Source organism: Pan paniscus, chromosome 2, assembly GCF_029289425.2.
Source record: "Pan paniscus chromosome 2, NHGRI_mPanPan1-v2.0_pri, whole genome shotgun sequence".
In the NCBI taxonomy this organism is placed as follows: Eukaryota; Metazoa; Chordata; class Mammalia; order Primates; family Hominidae; genus Pan; species Pan paniscus.
This window is the reverse complement of record NC_085926.1, coordinates 36,498,277-36,516,077: the sequence shown is the minus strand read 5'-3', so window position 1 is coordinate 36,516,077 and position 17,801 is coordinate 36,498,277. Positions and strand designations below refer to the sequence as shown.

General features: G+C 40.0%; 1 protein-coding gene across 3 annotated transcripts in view; it reads right to left on the bottom strand.

The window, feature by feature from the left end:
- Positions 1-517: 517 nt before the first annotated feature.
- Positions 518-17,801, bottom strand: part of STAC (SH3 and cysteine rich domain) — a 172,589-nt gene continuing 155,305 nt past the window's right edge. For all 3 annotated transcript variants that reach the window (XM_055109641.2, XM_003826119.4, XM_003826118.5), the window contains one exon: positions 518-5,197. In XM_055109641.2, the coding sequence (XP_054965616.1) occupies positions 5,099-5,197 (99 nt within the window). In that variant the 3' untranslated portion in view covers positions 518-5,098. The remainder of the gene's footprint in view (positions 5,198-17,801) is intronic.

Here is a 17,801-nt window from a genome sequence, read left to right as displayed (position 1 = left end):
GTGAATGAAAATAGAAACAGCTATCTAATGTGGTCGAAGCTGAACCCAGAGGAAAATTTATAACCTTGGATGGTTTTTATTAACTGAAGAAGGAGTAAAAGTAAATAAACTAAGCACATAATTTTCAAATAGCTGATAAAGACAAAGAAAAATTTTGCCATGTATAGACAAAGATGGATTCAGGCAATAACCTGAAAACCTGAGTAAATAATGCCAGTGGAGGAATTCTAAAGATGATCCATGATCTTGGAAATAGGTCTTGTACTTTTCCTGGGTGTGTTTCCAGGACTTTGGTATGTCCTTACTTCCATGAAGACACGGAGGATGTTCAATAATTGTGTAAGCTTGACAATGAGCTGACAAAAAAACCCTGCCATCTTTTCATTTGCAAAAGGGGACTGTTAAAATAAATTGCTATTATCTTGTTAAAATTTCAAGGTATGGATAAATTTGTATTATCCACAGGAAGATTAAAGACTACTTAAAACTTCTCATTGAAATCTAAGAAAAAACATGCTCTAAGGGTCAAAACACCAGGTGTTGTATGAAACACACAACAGAGTGGCAACTTAGCAAAATCTAGGAGATAGTTACAGGATGTCATTAAACTAGTTTTAATTTTCTGTCCAAGTTATTTTTAATAATTTCTGTTTTGTGATAAATCTGTGGAGCACACCTGCTCACTCAGTTTCCTGGGGATGCTATTTTGGGCAATGATGAATTTTCTTTTATTCCCAGATTTATACAGCCTACTCCATGCTGGTGTTTGCTACAGCTATCAGTGTGATAAAACTAATCTTTCTCTGGAGTTTTTCACTCTTGGAGTATACAGATTCATACTTTAGCTTATTCTCCTACCAATTCAGATCCCAGAATAGATTGTCTTCATTCTTATCATTAGGATTGAGTGCTTTTGCCCTTTGTAAGTATTTCAGTGAGATGTAGGAAGAGAGGGGATAGTAGAAGCATAGGGGCTATTGGGTGATCTGATATGAGAATGCTTTACTGCAGAATTTCCCAAAGTATGTTCCTTGGAATGTTGTTTTAGGAGAGTCTTATAGGTGATCCACAGTTTTAAATCTCCTTTTTGGAGATTTACTATGAGAATTAGCAAATTAAAGGCTCTGAGAAGTCCTGAGTAAAGAAGTCAAGTTCACTTTATTTAAATCTCAGCTTTTTTCTCCCACACACCACTTTTTCACAGCTGCATCTCTGACTGGACCTGGCTCTAGCCTTAGGCTGGCCAGTAGATTTCCTTCTTGGCTCTCTCCTCCTTGGAGTAGCCCATTTCCTGGACAACTGGCTCTTTTGTCTTTTAACAGTACTTGGCACCAAGGTGTTGTGATCTTCCCACTGGTTTTTTCTCTCTTTAATAGCAAAGAACACTAACTCTAATAGATCCTGCCATATTCTCTCCACTACCTGCTCTAAATATGCAACCCAAATGCTGGACCCTTCCTCTTAATGGGAGTGAATGAGTGTGTGTGTATGGGTGGTCGTGGTGGTGGTAGTGTGTGTTGTGTATTTGGGAAGGAAAAGTGGTCTGTGAAATCAACCATCTGTGAAATCTAGCCATGTGGGTATCTAACTGTCTGTGAAATCTAGCAATCTGGATATTTACACATGGGCTCTCTTTGCCACCCTGCTGCCCATGTGAGAGGTGCTGTAGATGTCTGCTAGTGATGGGAAGTAAAGGGAGTTCTATTCTCCACCTTCTGGAGCCCTGAGGAAGGTTCACTCAGTTCTTCATTTCAAATTTACTATAATAGAAGTAAAGTCTTATGGCACTGGTGATGAAGTACAGGGCATATCTTCCCTGGTGCAGCTAGGTATGTACCATCCCTTGGCTGTAGGCAGGGGCAGGAGGTAAGTGGGTACAAGGCTTTTTTCGTACACTACAAAGCATATCCCTCATGTCCCCTTTATATTCTTCATATGGACACTTCCCCTCCTTCCCTGTCTCCTCACCAGAGTATCTCCTGAGGTCTTCATCTCTTCTCCACTCAAAAATTATGGTCCTTCTTTTAGCCATTTTCTGAGTCTTGCAAACCTTTAAGACTTCGGTAGGCCGTAGCTATCCTTGTGCTTCTAATTTCTGCAGACAGGCAGGAAAAAAAAGCTGTGGCTCCTAAAATCTCTGTGTTTGTGTAAGCACTCATGGAAATCTATACTATGAGGAACATCTTGCTTTTTCCCTTAGGTCTGGATGACTCCAGATCTTTAGGGAATACTACATATCTTGTATTTAGAGGGATAATTGCCTGCTAACACTTGATGTTTGCAACGCTTTTGGGCCTGATTGTGCAGAAAGAGCATTTTTCTCTTCTAACATTGACTTAAATTACAAAACACCTGCTTCTGTTATCTGTTTCTGTATAACAAATCACTCCAAAACATAGTGACTTAAAAAATCCCCACATAGTTATCTTGCTCATAAATCTGTAACTTGGGCAGGGCTCAGCAGGGACGACTCATCTCTGCTCTGTGATGTCTGCCACCTCAGATGATGAAATATGTAGTCTTTCCACAGGGTCTTTCCTGCATGGTGGCCTCAGGGTAGTTGAAATTCTTATGGTATCTCAAGGTTCCAACAGTGAGTGTTCCAAGAGATCAAGGCTAAAGCTGCTTTTAAAACTTAACCTCAGATGCAATCTGAGATGGGGTCATTACTATGTTTTGAATATGGTTTGTCCCCTCTGAAACTCATGTTGAAATTTGATTGCCATTGTGGCTATATTGGGAGGTTGGCTGAATGGGAGGTGTTTGGGTCATGGGGAGAATCCATCATGAATAGATAATGCTGTCCCACGGGTGTGAGTGAGTTCTTGCTCTCTTGGGACTGGGTTTGTTACTTCAAGAGTGAGTTGTTAAAAATCAAGGCTGCTCCTTGGGTTTGGTCTCTCTCTATTTCTTTGCACATGCCTACTTTCTATTCTGCTTCTCTGCCATGTTATGATACAGCACATGGCCACCGCCAGAAGCCAAATAAATGCCAGCGCTATGCTTTTTGGGCTTCCTAGCCTCTAGAATTGTCAGCAAAATAAATCTCTTTTCTTTATAAATTAACCAGTCTCAGATATTCTGTTATAGAAACAGAAAATAGACTAAGACAGCCTTGTAGTACTACTTCTGCTGTGTTCTATTGGTCACATAAGACCAGCCCTGATTCAGTGTGGGAAGGGACTACACAAAGGAAAGAATATGAGGAGGTAGGGATCTTTGGGAGACTACTTTGGAGGCTAGATACCACATCTTCCTTCTATTCAACTGTAAAAGGCAAACTGATTTTTAAGATTCATCTTAATTAAACATGCATATGATGTGACATCATTGTACCAAAAAGTCAATGGATATCACGACAGAAAGAAGAGATCAGGACACATGTTTCTGATGCTCCTTTCCAGCCACTGTATTGTTTTTATTAAATGGAATACTGAATAAGAGGCAAAGAGCATTTGTACTAGGCATCCAATTTTACAGAAAGGCAGTCATATGATCTACCCTGGCTCTCAAAGAATCCATCTTGACATTGTACACCTGGTTTTGCATGTCGCATCAGAGAGGGAGGAAATTCTGGATGCTGGCTTTAAGATAAGAGTAAGGCATCCAAACTTCTGTGAAACCAGCAGCCATCCCCTCTCAGTTCCCAACTTCACACTGAGTGGGAACAAAAGAAATAAATGGAGATGAATGATGCTTTGGTTTGGGAAATAATGTTTACATGCATAGGATGCATCCACTTAAGTCTTTTAAAAACCATTGTTCTAATGATTTTATTGCTCTGTAACAAAATAAATCAAACTGACATTGATTCCAAGGTGATTGTGAATTGAAGTTTAACCATGTTAATGACTAATAGGATGGAAGTTTGAATGCTAGGAGGCTTGAGTAGGAAGGCATCACAGTATATTGCATTCTTGTAAACATTAGTACAAGTACAGAGTAATAGAGATTCCCCTAGATGATGCTAATTGGGCCCCTAGTTCCTCTACTTTCAGAAGGATGAAGCATTAGGATTCTTTTCCATTTTACATCTGCTAGGATTTCATATACTGCCCTAAAGAAGAATGGACTCCAATTTGGCTACATTTCTTCTAAGATGCTGTTGTTGGTTCCCCTCCATGTTCCTAGTTCCCCGCAACGTAGGCTCAACCTTCAAAGTGGAGTCCTATAGGACAGCATGAGGGAAAAGTGCTGCCTCCAATAGAGAGGATGTAAAATGAAAATGGAGACTTTTTGTTATAGTCTCTTCCCCAGGTCCATTGCCTTCAAGCAGGGACTTCATAACCGAAAGGGCTGTATAATCTTCAATAAGTAAGAACTCTCTGCTCCACCTTTCCCCACTTCTCCTCCCCACTGTATCTATGTCTCGTGTCCTGCTCTGTCACCCAGGCCAGTACCTAGAACAGCAGGAAGGATGGCCTGTCATCAGTCTTTAGGCAGGTCAGGTCTTTGGAGGTGATGCCATGTCAACATAGCCCTCACATCTAATGCACACCACCAGATGTACTCAGAGGACTGAAGAGAAAGAACAAGCTGGACACTCTGGACAGCACAATCACAAAGAGAGGAAGCCTGGAGAGCACTGGAATGCTGGGAGCTGGGAAGCAGGTCTTTCTGATGCTTTGCACAGAGATTGCTTGGGGCCTGAAATGTGATGACACTGACGGATTGGTACTGGTGACATAGGTCTGGAAGCAGGATAATACTTGGCTACATGGATCTGAACCTTGCACTGGGCTACCCTGCAAACTGGAGCACACTCCAGTGTGTTAACTTACACCACACAGACAGGAAAGGAGTGGGATCCTGGGGGACAGCTGTGGTTTATAGTCCTACTGCTGCTGCCAAGCATGGCATCTGGCTCTGCCTGCTGACTCTCTCAGCCTCGTCCCCACCTGTGGCAGCCTGGCTATGCTGTGCAGTGGGCCCTCTGTTTTGTGGCTATTACTCCACAGTCTCAGATACTTGATTCTTGTCTCACTGTTTCCTGGGGGGCTGGGTCAGTGCGGCAGCTCCTTTGGGTTGACGCAGTGTGAGATGAGGCAGAGGCATCGCAGCAGAGCTTGCCTACTGCAAATGGAGGAGGAGCCAGCAATCAGATGTTTTCTAGTACATCAAGGGGGATGAGGCCTTTCTTTTTTCCACTGAGGACTCTGATAAAACCATCTTGTTCTTCTTCAGAACTCACGCAGATCTGAATGCCAAGGAAGAAAAAAAACAAAATACTTTACTGTCAGCAAGAACGAAGTTAGAACCTGCAGCTTGAATCCCTGCTGATTGAGGTTGCAGGAGCAGCAAACTGGAAAAGGGAGAGCAGTTTTAGGGTGGGAAACCAGCACAGTGAGAAAAAGGTTTGATAAAAAATTAGGCAAAAACCTAGGTTTGGAATGAGGCCCAGGCATTGAATGTTTTCTGAAATTTAGCTTTATGAATGAGGATCAATAAAATGAGGATTAATAGTACTGTGACCCTCTGAAGAGTCACTGTGAGGACAGAATGAGATAATAATGTTTGTCACGGAGCCTAGCATGTGGCATGCAATGAATTCTCAGGGCATTATTTTAAAGGACCAAAATAATAGCTATCATTCAGCAGACTCCTGTCATGTGCTCAGAATTTTATATGCACCTCATATAACATCAGGAAGTCAAAGGAACTATTTCACTCCTGGCCTCAAGCAAATAGGTGCTAACATTTCCCATATTCTAAAGTAAGGCCACCTATGCTAGACTTTAAAAAGGGGTTGGTAAACATTCATTTGGATACTCTTGCCCCTCACCACTCATTGGCCACTGAAGGGCATAGAAGGGTGGATGTGGGCAGATGAAAATTAGAAGAGGTTTATGAACAGAACTATTGTTGTGTTGTGAGTTTCTCTTGCCTCACCTGCTTCCATGGATGACAGGCCTTGTCTTAGGTTGGATTCCCCAGAAACAGAACCTGACACAGGGATCTTTGTGCAAGTGACTTATTGAGTGGGTGCTCTCAGGAGGTGGGAAGTGAGGGATGCAGGATGGGGCAGGGGAAGGAGCCCAGCAATGAGAGATTTTCAGCTGGAAAGCAGGCTAGCTTGGTTCCCCTGGGAGCTCTGGAGCATGAATTGCATCACAGAGTTGTCTCACTTTGAAGCTAGGGTTTCAGACTTTTGAACCCCATGTCAGTTAGTCATTGGCCATTGGCTGGCCTGTAGTGTGATAGGCATAACCTTCCAGGAGAGAGGGTCTTTCTGTCTCATAAGGCCCTCCCTGAGAAGGGCAGCTGTGAGTTGTTTGTGGCCAACATAGCAACTGGGAGATGAGTGCACCCACCTGGTGAAAGGGATCTGAGCAAGGCTCCAACAGAAGCCACCACAGTGGGCTCTTCCATCATGTAGAAGAAGGGGCTTGAATAGGACACTCAAAGAGCTTGATTTGTGATTCCTGGAGCTTGGGACATACAATGGACATACAATGCTTCAGAGATCTACTGTGTGAGAAACTTGACTAGATAGAGGCTCAGACAGTGAAGTGAAGAGAAGATAATTTGTAAGAGTAGTGGATGTGTTGACTGTTTCATGAAGAGCAGATGTGGGTCACTTGTGAGAGAAGTAGCTGATGGGTCATGTTAGGTCCCTTGACATGACTTCAAAAGGGATGGAATACTTGATTTTCAAAAGCTGAGACCTACAACTTTTTTCATATGTTTGTTAACAAACGTGCACATTCTGCAAGTGCATCCCAGAACTTAGAGTATAAAATAAATAAATAAATACATGCCCAACATAGTACCAGATGCCCTAGGTGATACAAAGGGAGCACAAAACATAGTTTTTGCCCTCAGAATAATAGGGTCTAATCAGAATGAAAAATTGTACCTCCACAAAATAAATAAATAAACAAACAAATAAATAAATAAATGCAGACACCTGGCCGGATGCGGTGGCTCAAGCCTGTAATCCCAGCACTTTGGAGGCCGAGATGGGTGGATCACTTGGGGTCAGGAGTTCATGACCAGCCGGGCCAATGTCGTGAAACCCCATCTCTACAAAAAATACAAAAATTAGCTGGGTGTGATGGTGCACGCCTGTAATCCCAGCTACTCAGGAGGCCGAGGCAGGAGAATGGCTTGAACCTTGGAGGCAGAGGTTGCAGTGAGCCGAGATCACATCAGGGCACTCCAGCCTGGGTGGCAAAGCTGAGACCTGCCATTGCCCATGCCAGTAATACTGAAAGGGGGAGGCTCCAGTGATGAGCAGGGAGTGTGTCTTGGAAGAACACACAAAAATGCCTTGAGAGGAGGATTTACCTTTACAATTTGCCAAAGAGTGTGTTTTCTCACCTACTTCTATGTGTCAAAATTCAACAACCCTTAATATGAGTCCTACCAGTCAGCATCAATAAAAATATAAACACCCGCCCTTTGAGTAGGCTGGTTCTAGGTGAAACATGAACCATGAAAACATGTTGAATTTAAATATTTAAATTAAAAAATCAAACTTGAAAACAATTTATTGACATATACACACAAGAATGCTGTATTGTGGTAATGTGGAAGAGTGAGAATACTGGGCAAGGAGTCAGAACATTGAAATTCTGGCCAGAGCTAAGAGCCTTACACCATTACTCCATACCTTGGAACAAACAAAAACTGGACTGACCCAAAAAATGTCTTTTGGGTCATTTTCAGAGCATTTCATCATCTCTGTGAAGAACAAATTTCAGTTCTTGGAGCAAAAACACCACTGAGGTTCAAATATGTGCCTATATATAAGATAGACCTTTGCTTTTTTCTCTTCTCTTTCAAGGTTTTTATGTAGAAGAGAAACATTGCTTGATAGAGGCTGTGGAAGAGTTGTTCGGAAGTGTCTCTGAAATAGGAAGCCAAGAAGCACAATGGTTCATGCTTTGTTGAATGCACTGGCTTATTTTCAACCTTCCGTTTGGAATCTCTAAAGTGCTTTGATTTTGGGAGACCTTTTTAAGGATGAGAAGTTTTGAAGATGATGAGTACAAATGGCTGAACACAGGCTTCAGCCGCTTTGACTCTATCCAGAAATGAGGGATCCAGAATTTAAAATTCTGATGGTAAAATACATAACCTCTCAGCCTTGAGAATCTACCATTTTAGGAAACAATGGCAGAGCCTGAAACATTTCCATTCATTTAGAGGCAGAATGGAAATATCTTCCCAGAAGATTAGTTACAGGTGGAAAAGAGTGGAAAGTGAGGACAGGGGAACACTTTTGGTTTGGAGGGCCATAAATAGAGGGTGACCAACTTGTCTCGGTTTGCTCAGGACATTCTCAATACTAGCACTGAAAGTCCCAAGTCCTTCAAAACCCTTCAATTCCAAACTGTAATTGAACAGTTGATCTCCCTAGCAGAAATGTTTTACTCATCAGGTCCAGTTAGAGATATTTTCATTGCCTAAGGATCCTCAATTTCCTGCTTTCCTTATTTATTCACTCATTCAACAACTCTTTATTGGGTACCTACTACGTGTTATATACCATTATAAATGCTGGGGAATTAGTGCAATACAAGACAGACAGATCCCTGACAGAGATTTCTGGGTACAGCTGTCCCAGCTGACATTTATTGAGAAATCAGCAATGTGGTGAGTGCAAGGGCTGTGGCTGTTTTGATGGCTGATTGTCCTGTGGACAACATTTAGTAATCTGACTGACAACATAAAACATAATATTTTTTTGCATGACTTAATGAATAAAGAAAAGAGTACTAATGGAAATACTTATGGAAACCTGATCTAGCCAATGGGGTAAGAAACACCTTCTTGAAGAAGTGATATTTAAAGAAAGATAAAAAGGTGTAGGAAGGAGGAAAATAAGACTAGAATCAGAACAAATTCCAGCATCAAGAGATTGGGAGACTTTGAAGTAATGGAAAAAATTCAGTGTACCAGAACAGAGAGATGGAGGGAGTAATGGGTGTAAGATGAAGCCACAAAATCTGTCAGAGCCTAGAGTATGCAGGAAATGTAAGCCACGCTAAATTCTGCTAAGACCTTTGGCTGACCTTCTGACCTGTCTCATGGACTAGAATTGGGCCACAAGCAAACCACTAAAATCATCACCGACAAGGAGAATGGGATCAATTCAGTTAGCATTGCCTGAGTCATTTAAGATATAGGTGGACAACAGAACAAAATCAGGGCTCTGCAGCATGGGAAAAGGGCAAACAGGTGTTAAAAGGTTTTAATTGGAGGAATAAGGTGATCAGATTTATTTAAAACAATTCTTTCTACTCTCCTTTCCCCTCCCTTCTCTTCCCTTCCCTTTCCTCTTCTCCTCTCCCCTACCCTTGACTTTCCTTCTTTCCCTTCCCATCTTTATCTGTCCTGTTTTTTTCTCTTGCCACCCATTCTCTCTCCATCCTTCCTCCCTCTCTAACCTAAAGAGACTTCCTGAAAGCTGGACAAATTTTCTTCCCATACTGATAAATCCTGACCTGACCAGCCAGCTTGTTGACATGAGCATCATGTATGCAGCAGTGGTAAGCTGGATGTCCCAACACCAAGGTAAGTGCAGCATATGCAGAGCAGAGGCACCTCACATACACAGCATCCCATCTCTAGCCAGCCCAGCACATACCTAACCATGTAGCTCAGCTATGGCCAGCTCCTCAGCATCTCTCAGAAACTTTGCTTTCCTAGTATGGGACACAGGCAGTTTACGGTCTTCTGGATTCGAATGACTTACTCAATTTCTTCCCAATCTCATTCTCCAGAGCCTAGACTCTTTAATGGCTTGGAGGTCCTTGCTTTGGAGTTAAATGTTAACATTCAGTGTTCAATCTTTGATATTTTAGACTCCTGATCACACATCCATGTCCTCTACATTGGTTTTTGAATTTTGTGGAAACTGAGCTGGAGCCAGACTAATTCACTCATCATTTCAGCTGGGCAACCTTAGTTCTGCATCAATCACTGTTCTAGGATAACTAAAACCTTGAGGCAAACACTGATGATTGGTACTAATGGTCATTTCTGTCATTTTCCCATGAAGCAGAGTCCTGCCTTTCATTCTGTTGCCCATCCCTATCCTATGTGACTTAGGTAAATTTAATTGATCCAAGTGCTGTTTCTATCTTCCTTGTTAGTGATTCTTAGTGGTTTACATAGAACTTAGTTCCAGCCAATGAAGCAAGATGAAATACCTGCTAGGGAACCTCTGGGAAAGTTTTTTTTTTCTTCCCCCCTATTAAAAGAGATGCCTTAGGAAAAAATCTTTCTTTGTCTGGAAGGATTCCTGGAGTGGCTGCAGCCATCTGTGACCACTAGGGGACGTAGCTATCATTTCAAGGATAGCTTAGCAGAAATGTGGAAGAATTTGGTTCTCTGACCAGAGGATCAAGCCACTGAATTATCAACCCAAGAACTGACCTCTATCAGACTCTTTATTATAGGAGTAAAATAGACCCTTTAAGTTTGAGTTTGAGTTTTGTAACTTGAGATGTTTATTCATTTGCTATTACTGTTGTAACAAATCACCACAAATTTAGAAGCCTTAAACAACACCATTTATTATATCACAGTTTTGTAGGTCTAGCAGACTTGGCTGGTTTTCTCTGCTCTGGGTTTTATAAGGCCAAAGTCGAGGAGTCAGAAGGGCTCTATCCCTTTCTTTCTTTGCTTTTTCTATAGGGGAGTATTTAATTTTAGGCTCATTTAGGATGTTGCTGAGTTCAGCTCCCTGTGGCTGGAGGACTGAGATGCCTGTTTCCAGCTTCTAGAGGCCACCCTCATCCTCTGGCTTGTGGTCCCCTTTCTCCATCTTCACATCCATTAATGGTAGGCTGAGTCTTTCTCATACTTTATCTCTCTTTGACTTATACTATTACCTCATTTTTCATCTGTCCTCTTCTGCTGCATCTCCCTGACTCTAGCCAGGTACACTTCTCTGTTCTTAAGGGCTCAAGTGATTAGATTTGGCCCACCTAGACAATCTAGGGTATCTCCCTATCCCAGAGTCCATAACCTTCATCACATCTGCAAAGTCCCTCTTGTGTAAACTCTGGATTAGTTTCCTGTTGTTGCTACAATAAATTACCCCAAATTTGGTGGCTTATAACAACACAAATTTATTATCTTACAGTTCTAGAGTTCAGAAGTCCTAAGAACAAGGTGCTGGCAGGGCTGCATTCTTTCTAGAGGCTCTAAGAGAGAGTCTATTTCCTTGTCTTTTCCAGCTCTAGAGGTCATCACCTATATTCCTTGGCTCACAGCTCCTTCCTTCACCTTCAAGGCCAGGAGCATAGCATCTTCAAATCTCTCTCTCTCTCTGACCCCGGCTTCCATCATCACATCTCCTTCTCTGACTCTGGCCCTCCTGTCTCCCTCTTCTAAGAATCTCTGTGATTACACTGGGCTCACCCTGATAATCCAGATAATCTACTGGTCACAAAATCTTTAACTTAATCACATCTACAAAGTTCCTTTTGTCATATAAAGTAACATATTCCAAGTTTTGGAGATTAGGACCTGGGCATCTTTGGGGAGTTGTTATTCTGCCTACCACAGGATAAAAGGACCAAGACTATTACAATAAAACATTTTAAAAATTACAGAAAATATGCATGTATGTCTCAGAGTTCTCCTTTCAGACATACTGAATGCAGTAGGTTGAAGGAAGACTTGGCCTCAGTGTTATAAGGAGAAAATATCTCGAGGTAAAGAGATGATGCAATGAGACGCAAAGAAAACATGCTGTATAGCAAAGGCATAGATTCAACCTAAATGCCCATCAATGGTAGACTGGATAAAGAAAATATATGTACCCCAAATCTGGGGTACATATACACCGTGGAATACTAAGCAGCCATAAAACAACAAGATCATGTCCTTTGCAGGGATATGGGTGGAGCTGGAGGCCATTGTCCTTAGCAAACTAACACAGGAACAGAAAACCAAAAAAATACTGCATGTTCTCACTTGTAAGTTGGAGCTAAATGATGAGGACACATGGACACACAAAGGGGAATAACACACACTGGGACCTTTTAGGGGGTGAAGGGTGGGAGGATGGAGGGGATCAGAAAAAATAACTAATGGGTGCTAGGCTTAATACCTAGGTGAGGAAATAATCTGTACAACAAAACCTCAGGACACAAGTTTAACTATATAACAAACCTGCACTGTACCCCTGAACTTAAAATAAAAGTTAAAGAAAAGAAAAGAAAAGAAAATATTCTGTAGAAGAAAGGGGCTGACTGAGAAGAAAAGTCTACCGGGAAATAAATACTAAACTAACATGTATTAGAAGCAATGAAAGACTGAATTGAAACTTCAGAAAAATCAAAGTGAAGTGAGGACTATCTTGAAACAGTCTCTTGGGAAGAATCAGAGAGAGATAGAGAAGTGTAAAATAATAAAGACACTAAAACTATAAAGGAAACATGGTAAACCAGAAATGATCCAACCAAAGAATGATTAAGCTCCTGGAGAAAGAGGCATTGAGAGCGAAGGGCAAATGATAAACTAGAGAAAATATTGGTCACATGTGGTACACCAGAAATACATATTCTTCAAAGGTAGAAAACTTTTTAAATAATGTAAGAAAATGGGCAAAGTACATAAATAGATTATTTTAAAAAATGCCCTATATATATGAGATAAAATGTAAGCCTCTTTAACCATCCAGAAAATGCAGATTAGCATGAAATATTATTAATCTATCAAACTGGCATAACAAAAAATAATAATGTTCAATTCTTGCAAGCATGTGATGATCTGGATATGCTCATGAACAGCTGGTGTGAGTGTAAGTTGGCACGACCTTTCTGAATGCAATTTGGCAATATGCATCAAGAATTGTACACGTGTTGATCTGTTTTCCTCTAAATTCCAAAGTACATCCTAAGAAAATAATCAGAGTTAGAGACAAATATTTATGTTCAGAGATGTTCAATGCAGTTATCAATAACAGTTTTAAAAGTAAAAACTCTGAATATCCAATAACAAGAGAAACTTAAACACATTCCTGTACATCTAGACTAAGGATTGGCAAACTTTTTCTTTAAAGGGCCAAATGCTAAATATTGTAGGCTTTGCAGGCCATCTGGTCTCTGTTGCTGTGACTCAACTCAGCTATTTAGTTGTAGCATGAAAGTAGCCGCAGACCATATATATATGAATAAATTTAGCTATGTTCTAATAAAACTTTCTTAAAACCTGTGTTTTGATAAACATTTAATGACTAAATTTTTTAAATGTTAGGAAACTAAAGAGGATATGATATCAAAATATGAATTAAAAGTTTGACATGAAATATGCCAGTGTTTATGTTGGTAATAATTTAATGGTTGAATTGCTTATGGTCTCTATTTTATCTTTTATACCTCTTAAAATATTTTCCCTCAAATTTTCTCCAAAATAAATGCATTTTGGTTTTGTAATATAAAATATTTTTTTCTGTTTTTTTTTAAAGCTTTGATAGAACACAAACAATAAATGAAAATGGTTCTATAGGTGCAATAAAACTATGCATGAATTTAAAGAATTTTTTTTCAGGAGGATCTTTCATTAATGTTTGGTCAACTAGAGTAAAATAGACTGAATTCCACATAAATATTCAATTTATGGACTTAGTTAATTTTCCTAAGTATTTTAAAGTCCACTTTTTAGATCAGTATTTTTTGTTTTCTTTTTTAAAATTTTTATTTTAAGTTCCAGGATATATGTGCAGGATGTGCAGGTTTGTTAGATAAGTAAATGTGTGCCATGGTGGTTTGTTGCACCTATCAACCCATCACCTAGGTATTAAGCCCATGTGCATTATATTTTTATCCTGATGCTCTCCCTCTCACTACGCCACCACGCCCCTGCCCCAACAGGCCCTAGTGTGTGTTGTTCCCTCCCTGTGTCCATGTGTTCTCATTGTTCAGCTCCCATTTATGACTGAGAACATGCAGTGTTTAGTTTTCTGTTCCTGCATTAGTTTGATAATGGCTTCCAGCTCCATCCATGTCCCTGCAAAGGACATGATCTTATTCCTTTTCATGGCTGCATAGTATTCTATGGTGTATGTGTACCATATTTTCTTTATTCAGTCTTTCATTGATGGGCATTTGGGTTGATTCCATGTCTTTGCTATTGGGAATAGTGCTGCAATGAACATATGCATGCATTTATCTTTATAATAAAATGATTTATATTCCTTTAGGTATATACCCAGTAATGGGATTGCTGGATCAAAGGGTATTTCTGGTTCTAGGTTTTTGAGAAATTGCCACACTATCTTCCACAGTGGTTTAATTTACATTCCCACCGACAGTATAAAAGCATTCCTATTTCTCCACAGCCTCATCAGCATCTGCTGTTTCTTGACTCTTTAATAATCACCATTCTGACTGGAGTGAGATGGTACTCTTTGTGGTTTTGATTTTCAGTTCTCTAATGATCAGTGATGTTGAGCTTTTCTTCATATGTTTCCTGGCCATATAAATATCTTCTTTTGAGAAGTGTCTGTTCATGTCCTTTGCCCACTTTTTATTGGGGTTGTTTTTTTTTGTTTTTTGTTTTCTTGTTTTTTTGTAAATTTGTTTAAGTTCTTTATAGATTCTGGATATTAGATCTTTGTCATATGGGTAGATTGCAATAATTTTCTCCCATTCTGTAGGCCGTCTGTTCACTCTGATAGTTTCTTTTGCTGTGCAGAAGCTCTTTAGTTTAATTAGATCCCATTTGTCAATTTTTGCTTTTGTTGCAATTGCTTTTGATGTTTTGGTCAGGAAGTCTTTGCCTGTGCCTATGTCCTGAATGGTTGAGTTAATTTTTGTATAAGGTGTAAGAAAGGGGTCCATCTTCAATCTTCTGCATATGGCTAGCCCACTTCCCCAGCACCATTTATTAGATAGGGACTCCTTTCCCCATTGCTTGGTTTTGTCAGATTTGTCAAAGATTAGATGGTTGTAGATGTGTGGTCTTATTTCTGAGACCTCTATACTGTTCCATTGGCCTATGTATCTGTTTTTGTACCAGTACCATGCTGTTTTGGTTATTGTAGCCTTGTAGTATAGCTTGAAGCCAGGTAGTGGGATGCCTCCAGCTTTGTTCTTTTTGCTTAGGGTTGCCTTGTCTATACAGGCTCTTTTTTGGTTCCATAAGAATTTTAAAGTAGTTTTTTTTTTCTAATTCTGTGAAGAATGTCAATGGCCATACACCCTCCCAAGACTGAACTGGGAAGAAGTTGAATCCCTGAATAGACCAATCACAAGTTCTGAAATTGAGGCAGTAACAAATAGCCTACCAACCAAAAAAAGCCCAGCACCAGACAGATTTACAGCTGAATTCTACCAGAGGTACAAAAAGGAGCTGGTACCATTTCTTCTGAAACTATTCCAAACAATTGAAAAGGAGGGACCCCTCCCTAATTCATTTTATGAGGCCAGCATCATCCCGGTACTAAAACCTGGCAGAGATACAACAAAAAAAGAAAACTTCAGGCCAATGTCCCTGATGAAGATCGATGTAAAAATCCTTGGTAAAATACTGGCAAACTGAATCCAGCAGCACATCAAAAAGCTTATTCACCATGATCAAGTTGGCTTCATTCTTGGGATGCAAGGCTGGTTCAACATATGCAAATCAATACATGTAATTCACACATAAACAGAACTAAAGACAAAAACCACATGATTATTTCAATAGATGCAGAAAAGGCCTTCAATAAATTTCAACGTCCATTCATTTTAAAAACTCTCAATAAACTAGGTATTGAAGGAACGTACCTCAAAATAATAAGAGCCATTTATGGCAAACCCACAGCCAATATTATACCAAATGGGCAAAAGCTGGAAGCATTCTCCTTGAAAATTGGCACAAAAAGATGCCCTCTCTCACCACTTCTACTCAACATAGTATTAGAAGTTCTGGCCAGGGCAATCAGGCAAGAGAAAGAAATAACAGGTATTCAGATAGGAAGAGAGGAAGTCAAAATGTCTCTGTTTGCAGATATCATGATCCTATATCGAGTAAACTCCATCATCTCAGCCCAAGCTTCTTAAGCTGATTCACAGCTTTGGCAAAGTCTCAGGATACAAAATCAATGTTCAATAATCACAAGCATTACTATACGCCAACAACAGACAAGCAGAGAGCCAAATCGTGAATGAACTCCCATTCACAATTGCTACAAAGAGTCTAAAATACCTAGAATACAGCTAACAAGGCGAGTGAAGGATCTTTTCAAGGAGAACTACAAACCACTGCTCAAGGAAGTAAGAGAGGACATAAACAAATGGAAAAGCATCCCATGCTCATGGATAGAAAGAAAAAGTATCATGTAAATGGCCATACTCCCCAAAGTAATTTATAGATTCAATGTTATTCCCATTAAAGAAATGTTTTATGGTATTTTAAAGTCGATTTAATAAGGATACATTTTAAAATTTAAAAATGAAGAGGCCAGGTGCAGTGGCTTATGCCTGTAATCCTAGTGCTTTGAGAGGCTGGGGATCACTTGAGCCTAGGACTTCGAGACCAGCCTGAGCAACATGTCAAAACCCCACTTCTACATTAAATACAAAAATCATCTGGGCATGGTGGTGCACACCTGTGGTCCCAGTTGATTGGGAGGCTGAGGTGGGAGAATTACCTGAGCCTAGGGAGTGAGACCCTGCCTCACAAAAAGAAGATGAAGAAGAACAACAAGGAGGAGGAGGAAGAGGAGGAAAAGGAGGAGGAAACAGAAAACATACTTGTATCAATGTAAACTCTCATTGTGTTCATAACAAATGGATAACTTAATTATATTTGGAAACAAGAGCTCTGCAAAAAAAAAATACAATAATTATGAGACAGATTAACCCCAGAAGTAGAAAATGTGATTTAATCAAAGATGTGCATTGCATTTATCTTTAGAATCAAATTTCTTTTATTTTCTTGTTAATGTCCATTTGTCTCTTTATATTTGTAGGGTTATAAATATCATATTGGCTATTTTCTGGTGCTTACTGGGTAAGTTTAGGTGGCATTAACCACTGCAGATGAATTCCTCATTTAGGCTTTACTCTTTAGTGATAACGGTAGCCAGGAAAATGACTTCTGCTATGCATTTGTGGTGGCCAGGCACTGTGCTAAGGCTTTATATAGGTAAGCACATTTAACTCTCACATCAAGTTCAAGAGAGAGATGCTACTATGCTGATGAGAAGGTTGACATTCAGAGGCTACTTTGTCAAAATCACACAGGATATAGATCCATTTCTGTATGACACTAGTATCTGTGCTCTTTCTATTACATACTCCCTGCAATTAACAAGCATATTTTGAAATCTTCAACCTAAAATAACTTAGGACACTAAAGTGGAGACAAATTTTGAAATTTGTTTCTAAAATTGATTTTTAAAAGGCATTTTTTTCTTTGAAATGGCTGATGTATTTAAAAAATTGATACTATCTTTATTACCTGAGTGGTGAAATAATCTGTACACCAAACCCCTGTGACATGCAATTTGCCTATATAAGAAACCTGCACATGTTGTACCCCTGAACCTAAAATAAAAGAAGACAATAATTATGAGCAGACTCATTTGGTTCCAGGTTCAGGCTGAAATGCTCTGTTGCATCTTGAACGTGTCTAGCTGAAGAGGCTGAATTGTTTGCCTTACCTCCTCCACACCCCAAACCCTAGCAGATTCAGTTTAACCATGAGGGCAGAGAATGCAGGTATGAGGCCCATTCCCAGAAAAAAAATTGTGGAGAATATGCCAAGGAATTGGTGGGAGTCACTGAACAGATGTTCTGCTTGTAGAAATTGATCAACTTGAGCAAATTTTAATTTGCCTTCTGGTTTCACTGATT